This window comes from Electrona antarctica (assembly GCF_951216825.1).
Source record: "Electrona antarctica genome assembly, chromosome: 23".
Taxonomy (NCBI): Eukaryota; Metazoa; Chordata; class Actinopteri; order Myctophiformes; family Myctophidae; genus Electrona; species Electrona antarctica.
In genome coordinates this window covers 20,501,215-20,510,861 of record NC_136804.1, presented here as the reverse complement: position 1 = coordinate 20,510,861, position 9,647 = coordinate 20,501,215, and the positions used below count along the sequence as shown (strand labels likewise).

Sequence of the window (9,647 nt, the reverse complement as noted above, 5' to 3'; positions counted from 1 at the left end):
TTGTTTTTTTTGGATTGGAGCCCATTGTGCATACCTTTGGCTTAGGGCGTGTGTGTGTGTCGTGTGTGTGCGTGTGCACGTGCGTGCGAAGGCCTGGGTTTATATAAGCAGCTGAGTATACAATCCGTGCATGCATGCATCTGCATGCACGTGTATAATATATGATAATATTCCCCATATATTGAGAAGTAATTTAAACAGGGAAAGTATCTGTGCCGGTCAGCAGTCAGCGGTCAACATCCCTTGAGAGCTAGATCAAGGTTGGATGTGCGTTTTAATAAGCCGAATAGCCGATGTACAATCTACAACCTGGGCAGCTATTTTCACTACTTTTTAAAAAGTTTAAATAATTATGGAGATACAAGGTTTCTGCCCGACAGTATGTATCTTAATCAAACATGTCTGTCTGTCTGTCTGATTCCCCCCCCCCCCCCCCCCCCACACACACACACACACCTTTTACTACTTCTAACAGTAGCTGTAAACAGTAATAATAAAACAAGAATTGTGTCTAGGGTGAAACACGGGCAGACAGAACGCCGCTATTTAGCTGTAAATACACACACTCCCCCGGTCGGGACGACACTACCATTCTGGATGAGTAAACAGTGGATGACTGGGTCACACGCACGCACGCACGCACGCACGCACGCACGCACGCACGCACACACGCACGCACGCACGCGCTCGGCGCACTCGGCACACGCAGTTAAGTGACATACACGCCATCGTACATGCTGAATGTAGCCCGCATGGACTTTGATTTTCACTCAGAGTTGTAGAGATTGCACTTGATGTCACGTTGTGACGGGTCTCTAGACTCTCTACACCACAGAGGTCCCCAACTTGTGGGCCGGGGCCCCACTGGGGGGCAAGGTCCCCCCCCACCAAAAAAACAAACAAACAAACAAATCTTTGGCAAAACAAGATGCCATTGGTAATAATATTAAAATATTACTATGAAGACATTCAAAATCATGACAATTTGACCATATAAACAACCAAAACCTCACTTCACACTCGTGTTTTGTCATGATGTATTTCTTTTGGGCTGGTGGTGGGGTTGCATAAAAGTCCATAGTCTTGGTTGCCACATGCATGACATAATTGTGTGAAAGCCAGACGTTGGAGGGGTTAGTGCAGCTCAAAAGCTAACTACAGCAATATCGTGTCACGTCGTGCTCTTCAGGAGGTGGACAGTATAGGTGAGAATGGAGAGAGGACTTGCTGGAAACGCAGGGTTATTTTGTTGCCTCTTTTTTATGTGGTGGAGGTCTCTCTCTCTCTCTCTCTCTCTCTCTCTCTCTCTCTCTCTCTCTCTCTCTCTCTCTCTCTCTCTCTCTCTCTCTCTCTCTACTTTTGGAAGGAGAGCCCATTCTTTTGATGTGGGAGATGAGAGAGGAAGGCAGAGGGATGGGGTAGGAGAGGGGAGAGGAGGAGGGGGGGGGGGGGGGTACAGAGGTTTGGGCAGAGCGCCAAGGCCAGCCTTGTCATAAACATTCCTGCCTTGGCCGCGTGGCACAAAGGGTGACGTGTGTGTGTGTGTGTGTGTGTGTGTGTGTGTGTGTGTGTGTGTGTGTGTGTGTGTGTGTGTGTGTGTGTGTGTGTGTGTGTGTGTGTGTGTGTGTGCGTGTGCGTGCGTGCGTGCGTGCGTGCGTGCCATTTGCAGCCTCCGGTATCATGTGGCACTAAAGCCACAAGCTCTGACCAGACCCTCATTTACAAGGTGCCCATTTAACAAAAAAACAACAACAGTGTGTGAACCAATCATCATCCATTATTCAGCTTATACATTTGCTTATAAATATTATTTTCTAGCGGAGTCCTGATGTCACGTCAGGGCTCCGCTATACTCTATTCTGGGGAGAACATTCAGAGAAAATAGCCCAGCTAAGTTTACAACGCAATCGTGTTATGGACGCATGCATGACTTGGATGACTTTGCTTCAGATCTCAACAGATCTTCTACTTCGACCTACACACACACACACACACACACACTCACACACTTCAACCATTTTAACAAGTACAATTTGCCAGAGCACCTCTCGCTTGTAGCGGAGTAACATTTGACCAGGACTATCCTATACTTTGACTCCGGTACTGCATGGCGCTGAGTTTTTGGTCCAACCGCAGGTTATTTTTGTTCGGTGGCTATTATTGTAGTGCGGCTATATTTGTCGCAGAGCAGGATGGGTAGCCTATTAAATCGGGTCAAACGCCACAGTATGGCTTGTATTAACATATTTCTGTGGTGTGTGGTGTTACGCATGGTCATGTGGCCCGACATTATATGAAGTCCAGTGCATCGAACAGCCTCTCTCTCTCTCTCTTGTGGAAACCTTGCATGTCCAAAACCTTTTTGGAAAGGGGGGGGACGAACCTGTGTTCCAATTGGATGGATATTATTTAGTCACACTGGTTTTAATTGGTTCAATATTTATAAAACCCACAGACACATTTCTAATATAACTTAGACTTAACGTTTTGCACTACTTTTGCACGGCACTTTTGTACGATGAAGTATAGGGCATTTTATTTCCCAAAACAACAGCAAAAGTTGAAATATGGAGATTACAAGGTTACTGCCCGACTGCAACGAAGTGTGTGTGTGTGTGTGTGTGTGTGTGTGTGTGTGTGTGTGTGTGTGTGTGTGTGTGTGTGTGTGTGTGTGTGTGTGTGTGTGTGTGTGTGTGTGTGTGTGTGTGTGTGTGTGTGTGTGTGTGTGTGTGTGTGTGTGTGTGTGTGTGTGTGTGTGATATTGGTGACATACTGTAGAGTCCCCCCCCAGAACCCCCGCCTCCCCCCCACACCCACGCACACTTTCTTTATTCTTACCCACGAGCCCCGGCTACTGTTCAGCTGCAGCAGCGAGGGTGGGGAGGGAACAATGGGAGGGGAAGCGCTCCCTTGCCGCTTGCTTGTTATTTATATCCAGCGCGCGCACGCGCGAGCGCACGCACACACACGGCATGCACTCGGGCACAGTGTTATTTTTAACCGCGCCAGGGTTATATTAGGCTCCGCGCGCTGCCAGATCTGGCTCGGCACCACCGGCCATTATGGCAGATGATAGTTGTGGATGCCGCTATTTGAGAGCACACACCTACAATCGCTGGGCTTCTCTGCTGAACACATAAGTAGAACCCGACTAATTGTATGTTTTCACTGTAGCCCGGCTTGGCAGCTCCTGTCCCGTGTTCTCCTCATGGGACCTTCCTCTCTCTCTCTCTCTCTTTCTCTCTCACTCATTCTTTGTGTATTTTGAGCCTTGACGTTGTAATACTTGATTTCTTTTGCACGCCTGGGTTGTAGTACGTACTGTATGTCAGGTATGGCAATGGAGTACAACCGTTGGTGGAATCTGGGGAAAACATCCCGCCGAAAATCACAAATCTTCAGTAAAGCTCACGTGACTAAGAAATGTAACGTATAGAATGAAAGGGATGTCCCGATCCGATCACGTTTTAAATATATATAAATATCGGGATAAATCTGTATCGTCAGCTACTCAAAATCAAATGATTGGATCGGGAGCAAAAATACGTGATCGGGACATTCCTACTGAAAACAGAAAAGCCACTAATACATATCCCTGGCTGGCGGACTCCTGGTCACCAAAACTTTGGAATTTAAGTGGTTAAGCCCGACTCGCACTTCAGTCGTGCAATTGCGTTGCACATCGAAAACAGCCTTCCTATGAGCTCACATAGGCTCTTGTGATGGCTGTTTTTGCCGTGGGCCCGAGCGCGAATTGGGAGTTTTGGGCGCCAGCGCAAGGTCTGTGCAATGCTGCCACCTCACAAGTTTTTTATTATTTTCCCCTGCCTCCCTACCCCACCCCCCTCCCCCTATGTATACCCCTGCACCCCCCTCCCCCTATGCGAGCAGCCAGCAAGCCAGCGGTTGAAAATAGCCGGCCCACATCGTCCGGACGGGTTGTACTTATGTGCAAATTGTCACTGTGCTGCGAGCTTGCAAAATGCTTATTACGGATGCTGCACAGCAGTCTATTTGCAATGATTGCAGATTGCACAAAATCTGATGCCTGGACACTGTAGCCGGTGGCTGGATGAGCCTGTCTGTCTGTCTGTCTTCTCCCCAGCTTTCTCATTGTCTCTCTGTCTCTCACCTCCACTTTCCATCCTATAATACCTTACTTATCTTGTTCTTTCCTGTCTGTCTGTCTGTCTGTCTGTCTGTCTGTCTGTCTGTCTGTCTGTCTGTCTGTCTGTCTGTCTGTCTGTCTGTCTGTCTGTCTGTCTGTCTGTCTGTCTGTCTGTCTGTCTGTCTGTCTGTCTGTCTGTCTGTCTGTCTGTCTGTCTGTCTGTCTGTCTGTCTGTCTGTCTGTCTGTCTGTCTGTCTGTCTGTCTGTCTCTCTCTCTCTCTCTCTCTCTCTCTCTCTCTCTCTCTCTCTCTCTCTCTCTCTCTCTCTCTCTCTCTCTCTCTGGCTGCACACCCCAAACCCACAATCCTCCCACGCTTGCACTTACCAACTCCCCGTTCCCAACTCGTTCACTAACCAGACTGCCTTTTCAACCCGAACCGAGACGGTTTTTGGGACCTTCGTTCCAAATATTCCTGTGATCCGCCCGCCATCTCCTCACCAGTAGAACCAGGGCTGCCACGGCTGGCTTCATGCCAAGCACGGGGAATTAACATATATATATTATTTTCCCACCAGGCAGCCACACAGATTATTTCCCAGCGCTGTGATCAGCTTGTTATATCTGTGCTGTCGTGCAAAACCCACTCATCTCTATATTTGAACTTTATTTGTGTTTTTTTTCTCCTGAAAATGAATGCCCTACTTGATCAAAAGCACACAAAAGCATCAATAAGAAATGCGTTGCTTTGCGCTGCGTTTTGAGCTTTGTCGATCTAACACTTATAGCTATTTTTGAATTTGAATGCTGTAACAGTTTTAGACATGAGGTTTCCACCCGACAAAGACGTCAGGCGATAAAGAGACTTTGGGCTTGTTTTTCTGCAAAGTCGCTTGAAAATATTGGTAATGTAGTTAAAAAATGATTGGCTTAGGGTGACAAAAACAAAAAAGATCTCATGGGCTGTATTTGTATTGATAGAAAATGAGTCTGAGTGGACCACAACACATTCTCTCGCACGCACGCACGCACGCACGCGCACGCACGCACGCACGCACGCACACACACACACACACACACACACACACACACACACACACACACACACACACACACACTAGTGGTGCATTCAATGCTAGTGCTTCATTGTATTTGTGCAACATGGTCATAATTTTGAATGAATGTTTAATATCTATATATGGATATATATGGTATTGTGGCCTCTGTATCGTGATACATATCTATGGTGAGATTGCAATGCAAGGCTGGTGCTGCTATACCTGCTCAATGCAAGGCTGGTGCCTGCTATACCTGCTCAATGCAAGGCTGGTGCCTGCTGTACCTGCTCAATGCAAGGCTGGTGCTGCTATACCTGCTCAATGCAAGGCTGGTGCTGCTATACCTGCTCAATGCAAGGCTGGTGCTGCTATACCTGCTCAATGCAAGGCTGGTGCTGCTATACCTGCTCAATGCAAGGCTGGTGCCTGCTGTACCTGCTCAATGCAAGGCTGGTGCTGCTATACCTGCTCAATGCAAGGCTGGTGCTGCTATACCTGCTCAATGCAAGGCTGGTGCTGCTATACCTGCTCAATGCAAGGCTGGTGCTGCTATACCTGCTCAATGCAAGGCTGGTGCTGCTGTACCTGCTCAATGCAAGGCTGGTGCTGCTATACCTGCTCAATGCAAGGCTGGTGCTGCTATACCTGCTCAATGCAAGGCTGGTGCTGCTCTACCTGCTCAATGCAAGGCTGGTGCTGCTATACCTGCTCAATGCAAGGCTGGTGCTGCTATACCTGCTCAATGCAAGGCTGGTGCCTGCTGTACCTGCTCAATGCAAGGCTGGTGCTGCTGTACCTGCTCAATGCAAGGCTGGTGCTGCTATACCTGCTCAATGCAAGGCTGGTGCCTGCTATACCTGCTCAATGCAAGGCTGGTGCTGCTATACCTGCTCAATGCAAGGCTGGTGCCTGCTATACCTGCTCATCGAGCAGGTACTGTAGGGGTTCAGGGACTTGCTTCGACACCAAATCTCTCTTGTCAAGAATGAAAGCGCTGTGCACGCACGCACGCGTGCACGCACGCGTGCACGCACGCACGCACGCACGCACGCACGCACGCACGCACGCACGCACGCACGCACGCACATGCACACAGAGTCAGACAGCAGCGTCTGAGTGTGTGAGAGTGAGTGGGAGCAGCCTGGGAGTTTACTACAGCGTTTCTACGCTGGCATAGCAACGAGGTTCATGTGAGGTGAGAGAGAGAGAGAGAGAGAGAGAGAGAGAGAGAGAGAGACATTGGAAGACAGACAGACAGACAGACAGACAGACAGACAGACAGACAGGAAAGAACAAGAGTAAGATAAGTAAGGTATTATAGGATGGAAAGTGGAGGTGAGAGAGAGAGAGACAATGAGGAAGCTGGGGAGAAGAGGGGAGAGAGAGAGAGAGAGAGACAAAGACTGCTGTAGTGCAGCGTAAAGGAACACGCTGTTCTCCCAAGAGCATGCAGCCTTCCTTCCAGTCCCACCTCGCTCTGCGCTGCATGGCTCCCCTGCCACTGGTGTGAAGTACTGTACTTTAGTACAATTTTGAGGTATTTCATGTACTTTACTGGAGTATTTGCAATTTCCAATATCTTTGCTGCTACTCCACTACATCTCAGACTAGGCAACTCTATATATTGCACTTTTACTCCACTACATTCATTTGAAAACGTTAGTTATTGGCTGGCTACTTTGTAGATTCTGATTATTATTTAAATATGTGCATTACCCACTTTGGCCCTATATACCTTTTGTTATTGAACATAGCCGATCAATGCTGATCATAGAAAATGCACATTACAGAACATACAATATATCTACATATACTGCACATCATCACACATGCTTATCTACCCACATATCGCACAATCATACTGTACTGTATATTACATTTGAACATTTATAATCTCTTTGTAGAATTAGCCATGGTAGATCTTCTATTCACTTGCATTGGGCTCAATTTCCCAGAAGCCCTAGCAGCCCAGATGATGACTTGATTTCCGGTTTCGTCATCATAACGCGGCGGCCTCGTCATCAGGTCCCGGATAAATGCGCTGTTTCTTTTGAATTATTTTAAAACAGCTCTCTAGCTTCCACTGGACAATACATCTTAGTTACGGGTCTAGTCAGACATCACTGCAGCGGCCCCCGTCTCAACGGGTAAAGCCAGTTACTTTGTTCACGTTTGGAGAGGAAAAGACAAGTCAGACAAGTTTAATACATGTTTTGACTGGAGACAAGAATGACCCCCTTGTTGTTTATTGTCTTATTGTATGTTTCTTTTCCCGGCCTTCTCTACCTGTTCCCGTGGATACTGGGAAATTTAGTATATTTACATATCCTCAAGTTTCCTGGTGGACGGTCGGTGGACCTCGGCAGGCCCGAGAGGATCCTGAAAAACACCTGCAACCTCTACCTTATGACTGAGGAGGGGGTCTGGGTGGGTGTATGGCATACACTTCCCATGAGCCAGTGGGAGGAGGCCACCGGGAAAGGCCCAGACTGGTACAAGGAGGCGCTGGGAGATGGCCGGCCCGTTATTGTCTACCTTCACGGCAACGCGGGCACCAGGGCGGGCACTAACAGGGTAGGGCTGGTGCAGAAGCTAAGCACGGCAGGGTTTCACGTGCTCTCGTTAGACTACAGGGGTTTCGGCGATTCCAGTGGGGCGCCGAGTGAGGCTGGCATGACCACCGACGCCCTCTGCCTGTACCGGTGGGCAAAGCAACACAGCAAAGGTGGTCTGGTGTGTCTGTGGGGACATTCCCTCGGTACTGGGGTGGCAACCAACGCTGCGCTGAAAGTGCAAGAACAAGGGTCACTTGTAGACGCTGTCATTCTTGAAGCTCCGTACACAAGCATCGGGGAAGTCGTAACCCACCATCCTCTCTATAAGCTGTACAAATTCCTTCCAGGTTTTGAGCGACTAGTGCGGAAAATCTTAGAAAGGAACAACATAGTGTTTGCTAACGATAAAAATGTAAAGGCTTTGTCCAGTCCTCTCCTGCTGCTTCACGCAGAAGACGACCGTGTTGTCCCGTATCACATGGGACAGAAGCTATATGAACTATCACTCCAGGCTCGGAAAGAACGTAATGTGAAGGGTCACGTACAAATGATGTCTTATAGCGCGCGCTGCGCATATGCACACACTGGAATCTACATGGATGAGCTACTTGGGTCTGTGGTTGACGAGTTTCTGCGGAAGCCCACCATGGTGTGGACCCCACAGAAAGTGGGTCGCTATAGGTAGTGACAGTGTGTATGTGATCGCAGTCGAATCAGATTCACACCTCTAATCGTGACTCCAAAGCAGGTTGCCAAAATGTTAAAGGAGAGTTCTTTTTACCGAATTCTATTGATAATGTGTATAAAATAATATATATATATATATATACATGGGACTTATTTTTTCACAGCATCTAGAACCGATGTACATTTTCGCACGATTGAAGAAGAGATCTAGCGCAAGGTCTGCTATGGAACTCTTGGCTTGTTTTTTTTCACCCCGCCAACTTCAAATTTGACACTCGCGTTCCACACCACCTCATGGAGTGCAGTGCCCGGCCTTGAGTCGGTTGGATACACAGTTGCCCAGAACCGCCACAAAAGGCTCTGGTCAGGCTCCGCCAGTGGACCTAACAATAAGTCCCTACACCTGTACAATTCCCAGCCTCTGCCTCAGCCCATTGATTGCCATGGCATCCCCACACCTGCCAGTTGACTACTTAACACTTTTTTTGCCAGGGATTTTTTCAGGATAATGGCGCTAGACTGCCAAGCAGAAGGGCAGATTTCACTCTAAAAAGCCCCGCCTTCCATTAACCCCCCAACCCGGGAGGCATACATCTTCCACTACTGATCTGAAGTCAGAAATGAGGACAGAACATTGCCGTTCTGATCAAAACCATGGATAGCGACACAGATTCAGAGATATGAGCAACATTTGTCTGCCCAGTAGATGTCAGATACAACAGGTCAGATTAATTTCACAATTTAATTAACTTGGTTAACTCACTCATTTTGACAGCCCTACAAGGTCTTAAACGTCCTTAAATTGTCATCGACAACAAAACGTGGGGACCCCACATCACAGTATAGACTCTATACTGTCAGATGGGAGCAGGAGGGGGGAACCCAGTGTACTCTCTGCTGCCCCATCTGGCGGAGTCAGGTTACCTTTTCTCCACACCCACGTATACTTTCAGCCTTTGATCCCTCCCTCCCTCTCTGCAGATGTGTGGCTGGGCCAGAAAGCCTCTGGAAATCCCCGGAAAGAGACCTGCTTATAGACATGTCTGCATGGCGGGTGGAGGGGGATGATAGTCGGGGCATGTCTGGATGAACTTGTCTTTTATTTTTTTGTCAGGTGAAACCTGACCTACATTCGATCGGTTTGGCTTTGACGACCTAGTCGTGATTAGCTGCCCCGAGTCTGAACCCATACTCTGAAGGCTGCATAGTGGATTAGCTGCCCCCTAGTCTGAACCCATACT

At 48.2% G+C, this 9,647-nt stretch overlaps 1 protein-coding gene across 1 annotated transcript; it reads left to right on the top strand.

The window, feature by feature from the left end:
* Nucleotides 1–7,393: 7,393 nt before the first annotated feature.
* Nucleotides 7,394–9,443, top strand: LOC306916725 (protein ABHD12B-like; the record flags this gene model as incomplete). The annotated part of the gene is made up of 2 exons (XM_079494742.1): nt 7,394–8,243; nt 9,388–9,443. The coding sequence occupies 2 exons, from the start codon at nt 7,394–7,396 to the stop codon at nt 9,441–9,443; spliced, it is 906 nt and encodes a 301-aa protein (XP_079350868.1).
* Between the last annotated feature and the right edge of the window lie 204 nt (nt 9,444–9,647).